This window comes from Schistocerca cancellata, chromosome 2 (genome assembly GCF_023864275.1).
Source record: "Schistocerca cancellata isolate TAMUIC-IGC-003103 chromosome 2, iqSchCanc2.1, whole genome shotgun sequence".
Taxonomy (NCBI): domain Eukaryota; kingdom Metazoa; phylum Arthropoda; class Insecta; order Orthoptera; family Acrididae; genus Schistocerca; species Schistocerca cancellata.
In genome coordinates, this window is record NC_064627.1 from 860,689,507 (window position 1) to 860,712,158 (window position 22,652).

Genomic DNA, 22,652 nt, shown 5'->3' on the forward strand with positions numbered 1-22,652 from the left:
CGCCACACTTTTAATAGCGGGCCGACCGGTCCGCTGGAACAGTGAACAGAAAGATGAAAACCCAAACAATCTGATTAAATAAAAGTTGGTACTTATCTTTATTAACGAAGATACAGAAACACAGTAGTGAACTCCGTGTCTACAGAAATCTGTCTAGTTCGAGTCGGAGCGGCTAGGTCAGCGTCGGCTGACGACAAACAACTACTCTGCTGTGATGAACACACAACTGACTAGCAAGTACACAAATCAGTCGCGAGTATACAACTGAGCGGCGAATACAGAACTGTCCTAGCGCTCGCGACTCCATCGCTTAAGAAGCCAGAAGCCAGCGGTGGCGCGCGCAGACTTGCGGCGATTTCCTGTATCGCTGGCGCTGCTTATGCGGACGGCGTCCGGACTTTGATGCTGCCAACCTTTTGGCAGCGGGCTCGGTTGGCATTACTGGCTAGGATATAACAATTCCCATAGCAACTATTCGCAGTAGACACACTACAGAACATGTCTCACTGTATATATTGCTGTCTTTTTCTTTTTTTCTCCATGTGGTATTGTATTATTTGATTTGTTCAACATTACAGTACAACCTTTGCACAGAATGTAATGTAAAAAAAATTATGGTGAAAGCATCCACAAGCCTCCCTGTTCTTGGTGTACACGCTTGAACAAGCACGCAAAATGAAAATTCAGTCAAGCATCAAGCTTCTTGTACAGTTCTAATGCTGGTGCAAATTTATCCTACACACTCTCAAGTGTGCTTGGACTAGCACATACGTACATGCATCCTTGTCCAGCAGACAGTTTTATTTGCGGTTGACTTAAGTTGTTACCCTACAGCCATTTTAATTATAGACACATCTACACAGGAAAGTAGCAGTTATCAAAAAGTGCTGGTATCTTTCAACAGATAGACAGTATCATAACTTGTTATTCCTGAAGCAAATTTACAGTGACGTTCTTTCCTGTGATACCAACCAAGTCATAACTAATGGGAAAAATGCATAAACTAGTACTTCCTCCCAGGCCTTGAAAAAATTAAGCACTTTTTTCTGTCTGGCCTTGAATTATGGACTGCCACTTTTTGTGTACTGAGATGGGAAATACCCAGTGTCCTAGTCTGTCGTTTCCCACCCTCTTCTATTGTCTCCCACCTATTGTGTTGGAAAGCTAACAGCCACAGTGTAATGTTCCTGGAAATGTAGTCACTGCAGCTTGAGAACCTAGCAGCGTTTTGAATTTTCTTGAAAGTATGATTTTCATTTGCTGTCTGGATTTGGTTGGGACTCTTTCACTACGCATTCAATTGTTTGTTAATTTAGTTCATGTATAACATAGTCCTAACACTTCCTCATCCATCAAAGTTATTGACACAATGCTACAGAACTGTATGCTAGGCAAACGGACGAGGTCTAGCAGAAATCATTGGTGAACAGAAGTGTTAAATTTTATCAAAAGGAAATTTCAGTTGAGAAAACTATTCAGTAACGTAGTGACAGAGTAGTGGCTACTTCTTACCTTCAGGAGGCAAAATACAATACAGTAGGAAATACTCTTACATTCGGGAACCTGTATTATCTTCCTTCTTCAAGAAGGTTCAAATAATTAGTTGGAGAAGGCTGGAAAGATGGAGTAGATCTCTCATTCCCATGTTAAGAAGGGACCCTCCTCCCTGCCTCCCTGTAATTCTTCTTTAATATTTTATCTCCCTCAGTCCTGTCCCTCATCCCTCCCACCTCCCTTCTCCATTCTTGTTCTAATTTTTGCCCTGGATAGTTCATATTTTATCACCCAGTAGCTTCACTACAATTTATCATCTCTTAACCTTCCATTTACTGGCAATGCATTAGTAATAGTGTTCCATAATTTGGAAATTCTCTGTTAGATCATTGTTACAGGAGGATTTGTGTGTGTGTGTGTGTGTGTGTGTGTGTGTGTGTGTGTTAATACAGAGTTTTGCAGTGCCAGAATCACTAGCTGTAGTGAAGATTTCCCTAAAGGATCCCATTCATTGATCACCAGAATCTTTTGTCAGTTCATTTCATTGACATTGATATCAAAGAGGAACTAAGTATAAAGTTAATATTGTCATTGCACTTGCACCAACTCAGCTATAAGAGCAGTTTGGTTTTTACAACAGCATTTATCTAAATGTTTTAAATTATGTGTAATGGTAAAACTAACTTCTTTCATGCCAGTATATCGGAAAGTAATTATTATAAACACATTTATTTATTTATTATTATTTTTCTTTACAGGTTTGACTGCTGATGCTAGAATACTGATAAACCGAGCCCAGATTGAGTGCCAGTCTCATAAGTTAACAGTGGAAGATCCTGTTACATTAGAATATATCACTCGCTACATTGCTGGTAAGTGCCTTTTCTCATATCACTTATTTATAACACAGTTTCTGGAACTGCATAAACATTAGTAGAGATTAAATGGGGGCATGTGCTTATTGCTGGTGTTGATACAAAAATTCTTGTGAAACAAATAGTGAAGTGGAGATCAGAATCAAAATCCAGAAAGATGGGGCAGCTTGACAGAAGCCAACCATTTCAAATCAAACATTGCTTCCTACACAGCTTATTGCCCATTACACACCACATTTGCAGTGACAGGGTACCTGTCAGTGTAATGGAATTCTCATCCAAAATCTTTGATAACTGACACCATGCCATCCAGCTATGTCCAAAAACAATTCCCCTGTGCCTCATCCCGTGTGCACTAAACACTCCTTACACATATGCTGAACTGTGCCTCTTTTGTTACATGATACCACCCAGGGCTGTAACCACAGTCTGTGAGGATATTGACTGCAAATCATTGTCCTCAGAGATAAGGAACAGCTGATAGAATATTGTCCACCACTATGCCACTTGTGTTCCTGCCCCCCCCCCCCCCTGTTGCCCCCTTGTTCCCCTCTCCCCCCCCTCTCTCCCCCCCTCCCCCCCCCCCTGCTCCCCCCCCCCCACCTCCAAGAGTCTTATCTCAGTCTAAGGCTGCTTCCACACTGGTGACTTTGTTGTGGTGATCCAGCTGCTGCTGTGCATGTAGTTGTATCAGTGGGCACACATCTGAACTGTGCACCTGAAGCTATGGCATGAGCTATCTGCATGATCGGATGAGCCAGTTACTAAATGTAATCTGATGAGGAGGCATTGCTTTTTGTTTTGTTGCTGAAAAGAAAATGCAGATGTCAGCAAAATCTGTAAACCTTGTTTCCTGAATCACAAATTACAGGACGACATTCTGTTTCAGTGACGAAAATTTCCACTTTCAAAGTCACTTTTGCAGCTGGAAAGTGCACAAAATTCTTTAAAATGACTCAGGAAATACACTTCAGTTGACAGTGACAAAGCGTGAAATACACAACACAGCCCAATGAGGTGGCAACTGTTCACCCTCTCCCTCTGAAACCTAGCTGTCAGGTCGCCAAATGTGATTAAGTGGCAGACGTGATTGAATTGTCGTGGTGGGGACCGGCAGTTGTTGCCCCCAGGGGCTCAGCATTCATTTGCTGAGTACGGGCTTGGCGACCCCGGGGTCCTGAGCTGGGGACTGGTCAGCGCCGCCAGTCTCCTGTCACCGTAACCCCCGGTCATGCTTCAGCGACCACCGTATGGCGCGGCGGAGGAATGTTGTGTGCTGCGGGGATTGGTAATCTTGGCTTGACCGTCTGGATTGCGAGGAAGGACAACCTCTATAAAAAACCCTCAATCTTCCGGTGTGCTCCGCGCCTACGAGATGCATGGCTGTTGGGGTGGAACAGTCGCAAGCGGGCAACCTCTGGGGCACCTGCCGCACCCCAGTTGTATCAGGCTTAATCAGGCACGCGGGGCTCTGTCTGGGCGGACCTTTAGTTCCCTAGCTGCTCGTGGGACCATAATGGACCCTTCGACCTCTACGTTTCCCCCTACCAGTGGATTGGGTGGGCCACTGGTAGGAAAACATACCCAATCGAAAAAGCGACTTCGTGCTGGGAGTCCTCCAGCGCCTGGTGTTGATCGAGATTTATCAGACTGTCGTAACAGAGCACATGCTGATAATCAGAATGTGTTTTTGATTCTTAAACGGAAGGAGGGTAGCTTTGAGAGGGTTTCTCCCTTTTACATCCACAAGGGTCTTGAGGGGATTGCAGGCACACTTAAATCTGTGAAGTGACTTCGCAATGGGACTCTGTTAGTTGAGACTTCTAGTTCCCGTCAAGTCGCTTCTCTTCGGAAGGCAACGTGTCTCGGAGAGTACACTATCGAGACCGAGCTCCACTCCACTCTGAACTATAGTAAGGGTGTTGTGACATGTAGGGACTTGGTGGATATCCCCACAGATGAGTTAAAATCTGAATGGGCTGATGACGGTATTGTTGACGTGCAGCATATTATGAAACGAGTCGATGGGAACCTAGTCAAATCCGACTCGTTTATTCTCACGTTCAGTTGCCCGAGACTCCCAGAGCATGTTAAAGCGGGGTTCTTACGTTTGCCAGTAAGGCCATATTTCCCCAACCCAATGCGCTGTTTTAAATGTCAGAGCTTTGGGCATACTACGTTGGGGTGCAATGGGATAGCCACTTGTGGTAAATGTGGTCAGCCTGCCCATGAAGGAGCCGATTGTTCATCGCCTGTGAAGTGCGTGAATTGCTCTGGGAGTCACCCTGTCTGGAGCCGGGTCTGCCCCATCTATCTCGAAGAACGGAAGATACAGGAGATTAAAACATCTAAGCGCATCCCCTATGGTGAGGCCAAGAAGCTCTTTAAGGCCATGCAACCTCCTGTGTTTACAACATCTTTCGCTTCCGCTCTGAAGAAACTGGTGTAAATGGCCACTGTTGCTACGCAAATGGAGGTTGCTAGTGTTAGCACTAATACCTGCGTTTGCCAGTGCACTTGTGCTGCTGCGGTTGTTTTGCAACCTGCGGCTCTCCCTGCAACGTCGGACAAGGCTGTGGTTGCTGACATTGGGGTACTTCCTGCCTCTCCCCCTATGGCGCCTTCTGCCCAGGTGAGTAAAGCTCCACCTGTTGACAAGGCTGTGCACTCTAAGCCCTCCAAGACAAAGACACCGAAGGTGAAGGTTTTGCCACCTGAGGAGACTAGTCAGGGTCGGTCCGATGACGAGGCCATCATACTGTCTGACATCTCCTGTGGGTCGTCATCGGAGCTGATGGACATTGATGTCGACCGGGGGCGATCTTCTCGCCCCAGGAATAAATCTCCGGCGGGTACGGGCTCTCCTCCGAAGCACAGAGGAAGGGTGAAAGTTCAGCCACCCTAATCACTGGCTCCCATATTACAGTGGAACCTGAATGGGTTCAGGATGCATGTGGCCGAATTACAACTCCTTGTATGAGAGTGCCCTTTGGGCTTATGTCTCCAAGAGAGACATTTTCGGGCCACTGATGCTCCTTCTTTACGGGGCTATACCATATATCGGAAAGATGATCTGACGGGGCAAAGGGCAAAGGGTGGTGTTGCGGTTTTTGTCCGTGACATGCACCCCTCATCTGAGCTCCCTCTCGTTACAGACTTGCAAGCAGTTGCAGTTGACCTTCTTGTGGGTCGGAGGCTCACAGTCTGTTCAGTCTACTTACCGCCTCAGGATGTGATAGACTCTGAGGCTCTCACACACCTTATTAGCCAACTCCCCTGCCCATTTCTTCTGCTGGGGGACTTCAATGCTCATAATGTCTTATGGGGCTCTCCGACTACTTGCCCCAGGGGTCGCATTCTGGAAAGCCTCATGATGTCTGAAGAACTGTGCCTCCTCAACTCTGGTGCTCCCACTCATTTCTGTACTGCTTCCGGGTCGTCATCGGCTATTGGCCTTTCCTTTTGCTCTCCAGCACTCGCGGATTCTGCTCTGTGGGAGGTTGTTGCTGACCTCCATTCTAGTGACCACTTCCCCCTTTGGATTCGCCTCCTGGATGAGGCTGTGGCATTATCAGTGCCATCTCGGTGGCACCCCTGCAGAGCTGACTGGACACTTTTCAGCCAACTGGCTGTTTTGGAACACCGTGCCAGCGTCCACGAATGGGTAGACCATGTTACAGCTGTGATCTCCCATGCTGCTGAATTGTCCATTCCACGGTCATCCGGTAATCCCAAGAGGCGCCCTGTCCCTTGGTGGACCACTGAGTGCCGCTCCGCCATCCGAGCCCGCCGTGCAGCTCTGCGCTGCTTCAAGTGCCATCCCTCAGCTGACAATCTTGCGGCCTTTCGGGTGGCAAGGGCCAAAGCACGGCGCGTGGTTAAAGAGAGCAAACGACGGTCATGGCAATTGTTCTTGAACTCCATCTCCCACTCCACTAATTCTACAAAAGTATGGGAAGCCATCAGGAGGATTTCCGGGAAACGCAGCCAACTACCTGTCACGGCATTGCTGCATCAGGGATGTCTCCTCACGGCGCCGAGACACATTGCCCAGACACTGGCCATGCATTTTGCGGAATCTACCGCCAATATTAACTGTGATCCAGAATTCTGCCGCTACCGAACTGCCATCGAGAGGGGTCACTTGGACTTCAGGTCTCCAAATTCTGAACCCTACAATTGCCCCTTCACAATGTGGGAACTGGATTTGGCGCTGTCTGTGGCTCATGATACTGCGCCTGGTCATGATCAAATCCGGTACAGCATGCTGCAGCACTTGTTGCTGCCATCCAAGGAAGTTCTCCTGAGTTGTTTTAATATGATATGGTTATCCGGCACATACCCTGACTCGTGGAGGGAGGCGGTTTTGATTCCTCTCCTCAAACCGGGGAAGGACCGAACGCATCCCAGCAGTTATCGAAGTATTGCTTTGACGAGCTGTGTCGGGAAGACGTTGGAACGCATGGTCAACCGTCGCCTGGTTTGGCTGCTCGAGACCAGGCAGCTCCTTAGCCCCTCTCAGTGTGGCTTTCGGCGTTGTCGTTCCACTATCGACAACTTGACCCTGCTTGAGGCGGCCATCCAGCAGGCCTTCCTACGTAACCAGCATTGTCTCGGTGTCTTCTTTGACATTCATAAGGCGTATGACACTACTTGGGGCCGCCATATCCTCAATCAACTCCATGAGTGGGGCTTTCGTGGCCGTCTCCCCATCTTCATTCGGTCCTTTCTTTCCCACCGCCTCTTTCGTTATAGGGTTGGTAATGTGCTATCTGATTTGTTTGTGCAGGAGAATGGTGTTCCTCAGGGAAGCGTTTTAAGTGTCACCCTCTTTGCCGTCGCCATTAACAGTATCACGTCCACTATCCGGAGTCCTGTCCAATGCTCCTTGTTTGTGGACGATTTTGCTGTTTTCTGTTCTTCCTCCACTCTTGTCACTGCTAGTCGGCAGTTGCAGCTTACGATACAGCGATTGGAGACATAGACTGCGAAGACGGGTTTTACCTTTTCTGCAGAAAAATGTGTGTGTGTTCATTTTAATCGTTCTCGACGTCTTTTTACCTCCCCTGAATTGCGTCTGAGGGACACCATTCTTCCTTTTAGCGACACTGTGCGGTTCCTGGGCCTCACCTTTGATTCCAAGTTGTCGTGGTTGCCTCACCTTAAAGACCTCAAGGTGCGGGCCCTGAAGGCACTGAATATTTTGAAGTGTCTGAGCCATCGGTCCTGGGGAGCAGATCGGGCGCGTCTGCTGCAGTTCTATAGGGCTTTCGTCCGGTCGCGTCTTGACTATGGTTGCACCGTGTATGGGTCAGCAAGGCGTTCGTATCTGAAGATTCTTGATGCAGTACACCATGAGGGTATCAGGCTGGCCACTGGTGCCTTCCGTACCAGTCCCATCCCCAGCCTGTGTGCTGAGGCAGGGGAACCGCCGCTCGCCCTCCGGCAGCAACTCCTCATGGTGCGACGGGTGTGTCAATTCCTTGCCTGTCCTACCTCCCCTGCGTACCCTACCGTTGCCCGACCGCCTATGGAACGTCTCTTTTCCAGTCGTCCCAGGGCAACGAGACCATTTGGGATTCGTGCCAAGCATTTGCTTGAGTCCCTTGGTGTGGAGCGTGTGGCCCCCCAACGACAAGGTTTTACTCGCCTGCCTCCCTGGTTGCTCCAGAGGCCCAGCGTCCTTCTAGACTTGTCGGAGTACCGGAGGAGTTGCACTCCTGTGTTTGTTTTTATCTCCTTATTTTCTGATATTTTAAACCAGCATCCCGACCATGTACCAGTATTTACGGATGGCTCTAAACAGGGGGACTCTGTTGGTTGTGCTGTTGTTTTCCCTGATCGAGTCGTCAAGTTACGGCTTCCTGCGGCGTTTACCATCTTTGATGCCGAATTGTTTGCGATCTTGCGGGCATTGGAGCAGATGAGGTGTGTTCCCAGTCTTAAGTTCCTCATCTGTTCTGACTCCCTGAGTGCCCTTCAGACCATGCAACACTTGTACCCAGCGGATACGGTCGTCCAGAACATCCATGATGCCCTCCTCCACCTGCAACGGCAGGGGAAGGAGGTGTCCTTCTGCTGGGTGAAGGGGCACGTGGGTATTAGGGGAAACGAACTGGCGGATGTGGCTGCCAAAGATGCATGTTCCCTCCCTCACGTTGTTGAATGTGCCGTCCCCCTCCATGCTGTTACCTCCCTCCTGCGTTTTCGTGTTATGCGTCAGTGGGAAGAGGAGTGGCTGGCAGTCGGTGACAATAAGCTGCGTCTGGTCAAGGCTACCACGCGGCCATGGCGTACGTCCTACCAGTCATGCAGGCGGGATGAGGTTCTCCTCACTCGCCTCCGCATCGGGCACAGTCCCTTAACGCATGGTTTTTTACTCCAGCGGGAGGACCCCCCAATCTGCAGTTCTTGTGGCGTCCAGATTACTGTCCGCCACATTTTACTTGACTGTCTTTTATTCTCTGACCAGAGGGAGGTGGTTTCCTTGCCACCGGATTTGCCCTCTATTTTACAAGATGACGCAACGACTGTAGTTAAGGTCTTACGGTTTTGTGTCCTGTCCAATTTGTTGCCTCGGATTTTAGGGAGAGGATTTTAATGTACTGCTGGGTGACTGGCTCACCCAGGTTTTAGGTAAGAGGTCAGCCAGTCACGATTACCTCCTTGTTTCCCTTCAGTTTCTGTTCTCTTTTCCTTGTGTTTCCCTTCCTTTTTAGTGTGTCCCTTCTCCTCTCGTTTTGCCTCTGTGTGTGAGGATTTGGGACTGCGTCAGGTCTGTGTGTTTTAGCCGTTCTCCTTGTTCGCTGTCTTAGTCCCTTCACTGCATGTGTTCCTGTTTTTATGCGTTTGGGCGCTGATGACCACGCTGTTTAGCGCCTGTAAACTTCAAACACACACACACACACACACACACACACACACTCACACACCGGCAGTTGCACAATGGATCGTGTGGTCAAATCACCAGTAAGGCCTTACAAGAAGAGTGTGTTAAATGAAGACTGTGGACAGGCCACATGGGCAAGTCACACAACTAAATCGCCATATAAGGAATATAAGAGGTGGGTTGTTGCAAGGCCTCACTTATACATCCAACCAACACTTCCTATTTCAGTTCTGTCGGTGGCATTTGCTGTGCCATCAGAAGCACCGAGCAGGGAAAGCAGCCACACTAGACAGCAACAACTTACTGTAACCACTAAGCAATTTTCTACCTCAGTATGACTACAAAGTAAACTATCCAATGGGTTAATGGCAATTGCCAATCTGTGGCTAAGAGCTAATACCCGGATGTTGAACATGCTGCTCGGTGTAAAGTGTGATTGAGCTTGTCTCTTATGTCGCAGCTCACATCTGGACATGCCTCTCCACCCTTCTTCTTCTTCCGAAAGTGGTAATCGTGATTTTATAATATATCAGTATGAGGTATGAAATCCAAATTCCAAACTGTTGATCATTATGTATACACTGTGAACGAACATTTTTGGATACTACTCTGAATGTGTCCTCTCTGTTATTAGGCTATGTATCATTGTCATAAACACATGTTCTGTCAGAGTGAGGCACTGGAAGGAGTTGGATTTCTACCTACATCCAGCTTAATGATATTTTAATAACCAAAATGGGGAAGTCAACCACCTACCTAAATCTGTTTGACGTGTGGTGTAAAGAAACATAAAACAGCACAGAGATGGTGCCAGCTTTCATGATGCTGGTTTTTTTCCTAACTAATGTGTGCATTCTCATTTGGAATAAGAAAAAGCTTGGTGTAAGAGGTCTTTTTAAAAGCAAAAGGTTCTTAAGGCTTATATATTGTGCTTGCATTCATTGGAAGTTCATCATTTGGTGTTGCTAATCTACACTTATGCAGTGTTAATTGGCAATATGAGAATATTATTGGGATTAATAAGATTTATTAACTTAATTTGCAAATAATGAATCTTTTTTTAGACGCTTACAAGGAAAAAGACAGTTATCAGTCAGTTAAAGGACAAGATGAAAAGTCGACAAAATACAGCCTTCAGTTGCATAGTAATATGGTAAGCAAAGGAATGAAGATATACTTATAGTAATGATCACAGAAAACTATATTTGTAGGTTTGAAGCAAAAATACACGCAGAGCAATGGACGACGACCATTTGGAATATCATGTCTTCTTGCTGGTTTTGACTATGATGGATCGCCACATTTGTACCAAACAGAACCATCGGGCATTTACTATGAATGGAAGGTAATGTGCAGAACTATGTTATCTATTTTGCAAATTTTTCTGAGTAATGTCTAAATAAATCAAACTTAAATTACGATGTAAACTAGGTAAACACATTTAAAATGTGAAGTTATCTTACTCAGCTACACACACACACACACACACACACACAAGCATTAAAGTGATTAATCGATTCAGTTGGCCTTGCAGGCTCATAATTACATATTGCTCACAGTTTCATTTGAGCATAATATTGTATGATTTGTTGATCTCTTCATTGTTGCAACATGTTCAGGTGGCATGCTTTGTATTGAGAGGGTGTGGTGCTGGAGTTCAGCGAGTTCCACTCCTCATACGGAACATGAGGTATGGTCTTGTAAAGAGATTTCGGTCTTGCTTGAGCACTACCCATTTCTTGTGACAATACAGAAACACTTACTCTTACATGTTCTGTGGACATGTCAAGACAAGGAAGGAACGAACTGTTTCCCACTGCGTACATCATGGGTTAAGAACAAGACCTTAGAATTAGAATAACCCACGCGCTACTTACCATGCACTGTCTATGATCAGCTTGAAGTGGGGTAAAATAATGCTGAAGCCGAGGCATTGTTTTCAAACAACATTACTCAAGACCAAGAGCTTACTCAAAATGAACAACACATTTACCTTGTGTATACCAATTGAAAAGGGTCAACTTGTACAAAATAATTGGAGGAAAACAGTGATAAGATACATTGCTGCTAAGACTGAAATATTGAATTTTGTGTGAATAACATGTGGTTGCAGATAAGAGATTTAGTGTGTAAGTATTACAGTGGAAAAGTATTTATTTATATATCTTTAGCAGTTTCTAACTCTATCTCTGTGACCAAGCTGTCAAGAAGGCATTAAACACTAAATGACATAAAGGTTCAGTATTCTAAAAACTGCCAATATTTCATATGGGAAATAAGATTGATCAGTTTTTCAATGTAATAGCCATATTAGAACATAGGGATCTTTCACACGTGTGGTCATGCATTTGTGGGGGAAGATGGGCTCACTGTACAGTATTTGATAAATTCTGACATATGATGATCTGTGTTTTCAGGCCAATGCCACAGGTCGTAGTGCTAAGACAGTTAGAGAATTTTTGGAGAAATATTATACTCCAGAGGTTGTGTCCACAGAAAGAGGCACTGTAAAATTAGCAATTAGGGCACTGTTGGAAGTTGTGCAGTCAGGAAGAAAAAATCTGGAGATCGCTGTGATGCATCAAGGAAAGCCTATGCAGGTGTGTACCTTTCCAGTCATTAATGTTTTATGCTACAGGTTATTAGTAAACAGCCTGATAAAGTGCACATGTATTTGGTTGTGTTAAGTTTATTCTGTAATTTACATGTTTAGATTTGTTGATAGTGTGTATATTACACTTACAACATTTTGTATGTCAGTATGTAATTAGTAAATAATCATGTAGGTAAATAGTTACCATTAGTTCTTGGTATTTTGTGCACCAGTTTTCAGTTGCTGATAAATTTACCACAACATGTTTTGTGATTATGGTAGCTCTTTATCAAGTGCTATAAAACAAAGAAACTAATCAGTACATTGCAATACTATGCATACTGACAACCACATAAATGTCTATGCTATCCAGCATTACTCTCCCATTAGGTGTTGTTGACATTAAAAAGTCAGCAGCAAGTGTATATTGTCAAACATAAAACTCTTCCATGAACATTTGATATTTGTGCATATATCGGCTCGGTTGTGAAGTACAGGCAGCCGTCTCAACCTATTAAAGATAGTACTAGCTCATAAAGAATGTATCATAGCCCACATTGATGCCACTGGCTACCATAAAATCTTTTTGAACTGTGTGTTGGGTCCTAGCAAATAATAAAAATCAATACTGCACTTGTGTTACAATGTGTGCGTCCACGTAGAATGACCAACAGGACACAGGACACATTAAAACTTAACACTTCTAACTGCACTGAAGTGCCAAAGAAACTGGTATAGGCATGCTTATTCAAATATAGATAAGTAAACAGGCAGAATACGGTGCTTTGGTCAGCAATGCCTATATTAGACAAAGTGTGTGGCACAGTTGTTAGATTGGTTATTGCTGCTACAGTGGCAGATTGTCAAGATTTAAGTGAGTTTGAATGTGGTATTATAGTTAGTACATGTGTGATGGGACACATCATCTCTGAGGTAGCAATAAAGTTGGTATTTTCCTGTGCAATCATTTCATGAATGTACTGTGAATGTCAGGAATCTGGCAAAATGTAAAATCTCCGACATTGCTTCAGCTGGAAAAAGATCCTGCAAGAACAGGACCAACTATGACTGAAGAGAATTGTTCAACATGATGAACTGCAATTCTTTTGCAAATTGTTGCAGCTTTCAATTCTGGGCCATCAACAAGTGTCAGCATGTGAAACATTCAACAAAACATCGTCAATATGGGCTTTAGGAGCTGAAGGTCCACTTGGGTACAGTTGATGACTGCACAACACAAAGATTTATGCCTCACCTGGGCCCGTCAACAACAACATTGGACTGTTGATGACTGGAAACATGTTGCCTGGTCTGATGAGTTTCATTCCAAATTGTACTGTCAGATGGATGTATATGGGTGTGGAGACAACCTCATGAATCCATGGATGCTGCATGTCAGCAGGGAACTGTTCAAGCTGGTGGAAGCTCTGTAATGGAGTGGGGTGCGTGCTGTTGGAGTGAAATGTGGCCTTGATATGTGTAGATATGACTCGTAACAGATGACACATACGTAAGCATCCTGCCTGATCACCTGCAGCTATTCATGTCCATTGTACATTCCGATGGACTTGGGTAATTTCAGCAGGACAATGTGACACCCCACACATCCAGAATTTCTACAGCTTGGCTCCAGAAACACTCTTCTGAGTTTAAACTTCCACTGGCCACCTAACTCCCCAGACATTAACATTTTGAGCATATCTGGGGTGCCTTGCAACATGCTATTCAGAAGAGATCTCCACCCCCTCGTACTCTTACAGATTTATGAGCAGCCCTGCAGGATTCATGGTGTCAGTTCCCCCCAGCACTACTTCAGACATTAGTTGACTCCATGCCATGCTATGCCATGCCATGTCGTGTTGTAGCACTTCAGTGTGCTCGCGGGGGCCCTTACACAACATTAGGCAGGTGTACCAATTTCTTTCTCTCTTCAGTGTACAATAAGTTGGTGGTTGCTTATCAAGGAAGACATTGCTGAAGTGGGCCGAGAAATGCCGTTCTGGCAAATCTGTCTCCTCATTTAATGCATGGACACAGTCTTCTCTTAAAATGCAAAAAAAATTCAACTTCCTCTGTGCTGCTACCCAACAAATGCTGCTTATTCTTCAGTTGCTTAACCACTGTTGATGAGCCATTCTCCTTATCATCATTCTCTTTAAACCTTATTTTAAAGTTTCTTCCCATTCTTCCTCACGCACACACAATCTTTACACTTTCTTTCATAAACTACCATTCCTGCTACCCCCACCCTCTCCCAGTTCTCTGCTGTGCCAATCTTATGCTTCAGCCTTAGCTTCAATGAATTGTCTATCCCAAATGCAGTTTTAACCTCTTTGTTGTTAAACAGCCTTGCCAATTTATGACAGATAATCTCCCAATATGGCATGATTCTGTACTTTTGTGGATTTTTCGTGTTTTGTCAGTTCTATGCCCTACCGAAATAAAAACAGGTAAATAGTGGCAGAAAATGGTTTCGATGTTGGTTTAATATTTAGGATTGAGGCAGCCTTAGGACACAGAAACCAATAAAGCAAGAAAATTCCACAGAAAAATGTCATGCCAGTTGGGGAATTATCAGTGAGGTTATTTAAAACAGAGGTTAAAATTTTGTTCAGGATGGACAAGAACTGAATCAGAGGCTGAAGGGTAAGATAGGCACAAGGGAAAATTTGATGGAGAAGGTAGGAGTTTATTAAATAAAGCATCAGGGTTGTGAAATGAAGTATGTGGGGAAAATGTGAAACTTTAAAGAGAATAATTATAAAGAGAATGGATCATCAGCAATGACCATGCAACTGAAGAATGAGCAGCATTCATTGAGTAGCATCACAGACCACATGAGTACATTGTACTTTGAACAAAAAGGGTGGTTGCTCTCAGATTTAGAGGGAGTTAAGATTTTTCGCATTTTAGGAGATGAATGTGTCAGTGTGCTAAATAAGAAGACAGAAGTGTCAAAAGAGCATTTCTTGGTCCACTTCAGCGATGTCCTCCTCGGAAAGCAGCCACCATTTTATTTTACAGAGTGGTGTCAGATTTCAGTGTGTCCTGTTGGTCATTTTATATGGATACACACATTGCAGTATAAGTACAGTATTGGTTTTTAGTATTTGCTAGGACTTGACACAATGTTCAAAGTTTTTACAGTAGACAGTAGCATCAATTTGGGCTGTGGTAGATGGTTTATGAGATAGTACTATCTTTGGTAGGTTAAGGCAGCTGCCTTCAGTTTACAACTAAGCCTTATGAGAGTATTATGCACTAACATGAGATGTTCAAGGAAGAGTTTTATGTTTGACAATGCATGTTTGCTGCTGGTGTTTAACTTTTGACAGTACCTAATGAGACAGAAACATCAATGTATGTTACACTGCTGGACAATGTAGATATTTACATGGTTGTCAGTATGTTTAGTATTGCAGTGTATTGATTTATGTCCTTGTCTTGTAGCACTTGATAATAGGACAACATAATCATGGTACATGTTGTGATAAATATCACACATCTGACAACTAGGGCATAACTTTCTCACTATTGATTCATGAGGCAGTTGTATGATGGCTTGATAACAGATAAATAGTTTGCAATTGTAAATATGAAATTTCTTTGTACTGCTCATGTGTAATGGTTGTTAGCAAATAATGTGATAGTGTTTGTGTGATTAGTATGTATGCTGTTAGCTGTCCTGCTTCACACCAGTATTGAGGAACAGTCTGCATAATTCTGAATAATTCACATGTTCTTCAGGTGTACTTCTTTAAATTCCATTAATGTGCTATCCTGTAATATTTCCTTTTTTAATGTGAATTACTTTTTGTTATTGTGGTCAACACAATACATTCTCATCAGTTCCCATGCAGCTCACAACTGGCTTTTGATATATGAAAGTACTATCTTCAAAAAATTAAGCACTTGGGAAGAAATCAGCAGTTGAGAACTGCGTATTGTCTCTCAAATTCAAAATACTGTTTGTTGAAATTAAAATCTTGTCCCTTACTTTTGAGTAGAAATTAGTGTTTAAGAAAAACTTCAACCAGAACTGTGATCTTAGTATGCTATAACCTTAGTATCACAAGGAAGTGAGCTCACGAGACAAAGAAGATAGAAATTTCCTGAATTGTTTATGTTGCTAAAACAGTGCTGGCACCACCAATGCGTACATTGTCACAGTCTCTGGCAGCATGATGTAATGATGCCATACTCCAATCATTAAGAAGCCTCCTACGGGCTATAAATAATTGCCCTGATAGTCAGGTGCTCCTGGCAAAGACAATGGAGAATTCTGTCAAAAACTCAAGATTTTACCCAAATGTAATGTGGCAGGTATACCAAGAATGTTTCGAACAGATAGCAGTTTCAATATTGTTGTTTCAGTAGGGTAATGAGTTGGGCGTTATCAGTAGAAATAAAGCATTTTTCTCAGAGTTCTAAGCATAAAGAGCTTCGTTTATCAAGAAGCCTACGCTGCATAGTAGAAATAGCGTTGAAAAAAAATTATTTAACTTAAGCTTAGAAGAATCATTTTCATATCTTGATGAACAAAAAGTTTTGATTTTACTTAGTTTTGATTTTACTTTGATGATGGAAAAATGCAGTGGACACAAAGATAAGTACTTTTGTTTGTCTGTATACTTCACTTGAGGATCTCAATGGATCTAGACTGCTTTGTTATATTAAACAAATTTACTCTCAAAGTAACACAGTATTATTAATCTTTGATTTCAGATGTTAGATGCTGACAAAATAGAAGAATATGTGGTGGAAATTGAAAAAGAAAAGGAAGAAGAAGCTGAGAAAAAGAAGCAAAAGAAGTGAGCTTTATTTGTTGAAAGGGAAAACCATCTTTCTCTCATTTGTGTCTTGAATTTCATTTTTGTGTGAAAATAAAAAAAAACTTGCTTAATGTTGTTTTGGAGATTTTTAATTTTTTCCAGTCATAGAAATGACTGAATTTTACTTGTGTTCCATTATTTCACATTTTCACAATCCAACATTTGACTTCAGTTATGAGATACAGTAACACTGTGCTATCTTGTGGGGACATCATGCGTTACACAGCAACTGAAAGATAAATGCGCACTTGCAGTGACGTCCACGATAAGAAGGCATTTCAAGAAAATCCAGAATTATATCTACATGGTTTTCAGCTAATGCAAATTAAGTGAAAAGAATCTCCTTCCACATTTGTTAATTTTTCTGTCAAGCATCTGCATGCCTTGCTTTGGTGTAATGCTTTTTAACCAGAAAACATTATGAATACTAATTGTAGAGACAGGGACGGAAATTAGTTTTGTGACAAAATGTAGAAATAATAAAGTTGAAAAGGAGGGAGGTTCAGGCTTAGTTATATGGATTAGGCTACCTTGTATATCCATATTTCCAAATAGTGATTTATTCTTCCAACAGTTATAATTTTTCTTTCTACAGTGTTTAGTGAAATATTTTAACCATTGATTTAAAGTGATCTTCTATATTATTTTTCACATTAGTGAGCCAAAACTGTAAGACTTCTGCCCACAGCAAGACTGAATGTAGTCTGGTGGTGCTGCAGGTATATGATGTGATTAGTAAAGTGTATAAACAGAGCAGAGATGAATCAAGAATAATTCTCCCAACAATACGGGACACACATAGGGAAAGCCACTGATGTAAGTGATGTTGACAAAGGGTAGATCGCTATAGCTCAGCACATGGGAACAAGCACCAAGGAAACAGCGAAGCTAGTCAGCTATTCGTGTGCAGCTATGGAAATTGGTTGAAGCTGAAACCAAGAGTTGGTGACAAGGTGCTGGAAGCTCATGCCTAATCACTAAATGTGGTTGTTACCGGCTTGCCTGCTCTGTAAAGCTGCATAGGCAGTGATCTGTGGCAGATTTGATAACAGAGTTAATGTGTTTTGACACACTGTTAATCACACATTGTTGAACATGTTATTCTGCTGCAGACGATCCTTAAGTGCTCCCATACTGACCCGAGAGCATTGTCAGTTGTGACCGCAGTGGGAAAGTGATCATCGAAATAGGACTGTGTGTTGGTGGAAATGTCTGATTGAATGAAGGATGTTTCCTGTTCCTGTTGGGATATGCTGTCATCACTGGAAACAGCTACTCAAAACATGCACCATGCCATGGACGCAGTCCTATGAAGACAGTGGAAGACCTTGGAACATTCATCTGGGGAACATTATTACAGACTACTTGTGTTTCTTGATGCTTGATGTTCTTGCCAATGGCAGTGTCATCTTGCAACAACCCCCAGGGGGCTCACAACTCTTTTGTGTGTACATGCTTGGCTACCATGGCTCCCCAGCTTTTTCAGCACTAATTCCCTTTCTGTGCTGCAAGCCTGTACGCCCAGTGACCCTCTCCCTTTTCATTGAATTGTGTTTGTGGCGTAGACCCTGCTTGGACCTGGTGCGCGATTTAAGACCCTAGTTTTCCATTTCACTTCCAGCACTGTCTACAGCTTTTCATTAATAAATACATGGTCCCCATTGTTGGGTTTGACCTGTCACCACTTTTCCAAATTTGTCAGAAGTGTGGATTGTGCAGGGAAGGTCAACCAATGTGATATATGTTCCACCTTTATGCCTTTCCATCTTAGCATCCTTGCTTTCCAATAAGGTATTACACCCAGTATGGTAGCCACCCCATTTTTCTTTCTTTTTTTTTTTTTGGGGGGGGGGTTCATCAAGTACCTGCACAATAGTAGCCACTGACCACACAGTGATTGCACTATTGGTGCCTGAGATGAAACCTTCCCATTTATAGCAAGGAGTATGTGCCCATTGTCACTGGGGCATGGGGGCTCCGAGCAATGGATTACTGTCCCAGTAGCTGTTGCTGAGGCTGGGTGGCACCATGGTGGGTGACTTGCATGTGAAGCAGATGAACCTTTCTCGTGCTGGGGGTCACATGGTGCTAGCAATCTCTTCAGAAGGAAAGAACTCGTTCGACTTAGAGAGATATGACCCTAAAATGTTTCCTTCTCTGGCTGTCGCAGGAGGAAAATAGGGCGGAGAGACAAGCAGATATACATACTGCTTCCAATACCTGGTTTATACAAGGATAGATGGGGAGTCTTATTCTTTGTAGAGACTATAGAGGGCAAGTTTGGGGAAATTGCAGCCATCTCCAAAATGAAGTGTGGGTCAATTTTGACTAAAACTGCATCCCCTGTCCTGTCACAGGCGTTGCTTACTTGTGACAAGCTGGGTAATATTCTGGTGACATCACTTCCCATAATAGTCTAAACATGGTTCAAGGCATTTTCCATCGTGACACCCTCTTGCAGACTGATGAGCTGTGCACCAGCTTGAAGTGACAGAGTGTACTCTTTGTCTGTTGCGTCCATAGGGAGCCAAAGGACAGTGGGGTTGCTACCAGAGCCTTCATCGTGGCCTTTAAGGATCATTGGCTGTCTGAAAAGGTAGAGGTGATGGTATGCCTGTGCCTAGTGATGTGAAATTGTACGTCCAACCACCTTGCCCCCTCCCCCCCCACCCTGCCCCGTGCAGTGCTTCAAATGTATGAAATTCGGCCACATGACATTGCATAGTGATGCTAGCTCACTCTATATAGATCGTGAATGACCACTGCATGCAAATGTTCTTTGTGCCTCACTGCCCATCTGCATCAACTGTGAAGAGAACCATTCTCCCTGCTCACAAGTCTGCACTGTTTTTCAGAGAGAGAGAGAGAGAGAGAGAGAGAGAGAGAGAGAGAGGGAAAAAACAGGAACTGGGCAGACTGACATACCAAGAGACGAAGAAAAAGTATGAGCCTCTACATCCTGCACGCACGACGGTGTTGCACGTTGCAGCTATGATAGCTTTGTCCCCTCTGCCAATGTTATTCTCCTCCATTATGCATCCTACGGCGAGCTCTCAGGCTCGCTTGACCACGTCTGCCCACCTGATGGTTTGGGTCTTCCCCCACACCAACTTTGGGAGTGATGGCTCCCCATCCACTGGGGATGCTGAGCCTGTTCCCCAAACCAGAGACGCATCACCCTCAGCCAGCTCCTCATGTCAGGAAAGGGTCCCTCGGGACACTCCCCTCCAAGGTTTCTGCTGGTATGCCACTAGCTACCAACCAGTGGCTGAAAGAGCCAAAGGCTGCTTGTCATAGGGCTTCACAATCTTTTTCAGTCTCTGAAACGAATTCAGGGAAGCCCTTCCAGTCATGCAAACCCCTTAAGGAAAAGAAAGATGAAAAGAAGTCTTCAAAGATGAAGAAAATTTCGGTGCCCCCACTCCCATCACCAGAGCCCACATGTTCTGATTTCTGTGGCCGCAGCAGCAATCCTGGTGTCTTCTGAAGCTCCAGATCACACTGCAAAATGTGTCTCATTACCTGTGTGTCTTGATTGCATTCCCTCTCAACCAGTGGCAGCAGGTGACTGGGATAGAAGCTGCCTCCTTAGTCCGTTAATGCACATACAGTATACTGACAGCACAATTCTCCATCCAAAACCTGGTTGAGCTACGTCATCTCTTAAGTTCCTCTGCTGTCTGCATTGCCCTTCAGGAAACTTGGTTTCCAGTAACATGAATCCCTGCCCTTTGTAGCTACTGGGGATATTTTAAGAATCATGGCGATTATGATAGGATGTCAGGTTTAGTTTGCAGGCGTGTTCTGGACTCTGTATATAGCGAATGTGTGTCTCTTATAACACTTCGGAGGCTGTGGTTGTTCGGGTATTTCAGGATTTTGCAATCTGTAATGTTTATTTCCTTCATGACGGTGGAGTGCCTCTGAATGTATTGTCTGTGTTGATGTCTCAGTTCCTCCCACCTTTCATAATCCTGGCAACTTTGATGCCCATAACCCTTTGTGGGGTGGAATCATGATCACTGGTTTGTGGTAATGACATGGGAAACTTACTGGCAGATCTCAACCTTTGTCTTTTGAATAATGGTGCATCCACACTCTTCAGTGTGGCACATGTAATTTAATCTCTATTTGCAGCCCTGGTCTTCTCTCCTCCATTCATTGGAAGGTCCACAATGACCTGTGTGGTAGCAACCACCTCCCAAGCTTACTGTTCTTCCCTCAGGCTCACACTCCTGGGTGCCTTCCTAGATGAGCTCTCCACGGTGCCTACTACGATACTGTCACCTCCACTGTCGTCCTGTGCTCTCCGCTGATGAGACTGTACAGAAGCAGCAGCAGCCATTCTATCAGCAGTCAATTTAGTGATCCTCTATTCTTTGGGATCCCCCCTTCAGTAGGTAGTACCTTGGTGGACCTTGGACATCATCGAGGCCATAAGAGATCGTAGACAGGCTCTCCGATGCCATAAGCAGTATCCATCAATCGAGCACCTTATTGCCTATAAATGGCTCCATGCCTAGGTCCAACACTTAATAATAAAATGACAGATGCAAGAATGCTGGGAATGGTATGTTTCAACCATTGGATCACCTATGCCTGCTTCACAGGTTTGGGCAAGATCGGATGCCTCTATGGATACCAGTACTCTGCAGGTGTACTTGGTGTTTCCGTGAACAGTGTAGTTTTCACTGACCCAGACACTGTACCCAAACATTTTACTCTGTATTATTCTTGTGCCTCTTATCAACCTGCCTTTTGTGTCAAACAGTGGATTGAGCAATTGCACTTATCTTTAACTACACACCACCTGGAGTCCTGCAATGCTTCATCCAGTGAGAGGTAGTTCTTCAGTGTCCTTAGTTCTTTGCCCCGGTACAGCACCAGGGCCAGACCATATCAACAACCAAATGCTCAAACACCTATCACTGGACTGTCGGCATCATCATCTTACCATCTTCAATTGTATTTGGAGTGAGGGTGAGCTCCATTGTCAATGGTGGGAAAGCATCCTTTAGAGATGGACAGCTATTGCTCAATTAGTCTCACCAAGATTCTCTGTAAGTTGCTCAAATGCATGGTGAGGTGGTGTCTGTGTTGGCTCCTTGAGTCTAAGGGCCTTCTGGTTCTATCCCATGGCAGTTTTCACCAAGGTTCTTCCACTGCTGATGATTTTGTTTGCCTGGAGTCTGCCATCAGAACAGCATTTGATCAATATCAATACATTACTGCTGTCTTATTTGACCTATGAAAGGCTTAGGACGGCACATGGTGACGCCACATCCTCAATACCTTACATGAGTGAGATCACTTCCGATTTTTGTCCAGAACTTCTTGTCTCACCTTACTTTCCAGGTTCGAGTTGGTGCTTCCCACAGCACACCCGTATACAAGAGAGTGGGGTCCTGCTAGGCTCTGTATTAAGTGTCCCTCTGTTTCTACGAGCTATCGTCAGTCTAACAGAAACTGGGCAGTTTTCAGCATCGCCCTTCATGCCAGTGATTTTTGCCTTTAGTATTGCTCCTGAGCGTTGTTGAACACTGACCGCATGGCGCCCTTCGAGAGTCGAAGTAATGGGCCTCTACCCGTGGCTTTCAGTTTTCTGCTGCCAAGACTCATGTCATGTAGGTTTGTCACCATCATACTGTTTATCCACAACTAGTAGTTTACCTTGACAACCAGTTAGTGTGGTGGAGACTTGCTGCTTTTTGGGACTGGTTTTTCATGGCCGGCTGACGTGGCTTCCCCATCTTCACCAACTTGAGCAAGGATACTGGCTACACCTTAATACACTTTGCTACGTTGGTAACAGCAGCTGAGGTGCAGACTGCACTTCCCTTCTGCAGCTTTACAAAGCCCTAATCCTGTCCCATCTTCACTATGGGAGCCAGGCATATGGATAGGCACTACCCTCAGCATTGCAGTCACTGAACCTGATACACTACTTTGGGGTCTGACTGGCAACAGGA

The 22,652-nt window shown here is 44.3% G+C and overlaps 1 protein-coding gene across 1 annotated transcript in view; it reads left to right on the forward strand.

The window, feature by feature from the left end:
• Window positions 1-16,754, forward strand: part of LOC126162806 (proteasome subunit alpha type-7-1) — a 37,593-nt gene extending 20,839 nt beyond the window's left edge. Inside the window, exons 3-6 of the mRNA XM_049919546.1 lie at window positions 2,253-2,366; window positions 10,470-10,603; window positions 11,676-11,858; window positions 16,577-16,754. Coding sequence (XP_049775503.1) covers window positions 2,253-2,366; window positions 10,470-10,603; window positions 11,676-11,858; window positions 16,577-16,666 — 521 coding nt within the window. The 3' untranslated portion in view covers window positions 16,667-16,754. The remainder of the gene's footprint in view (window positions 1-2,252; window positions 2,367-10,469; window positions 10,604-11,675; window positions 11,859-16,576) is intronic.
• Window positions 16,755-22,652: the final 5,898 nt, after the last annotated feature.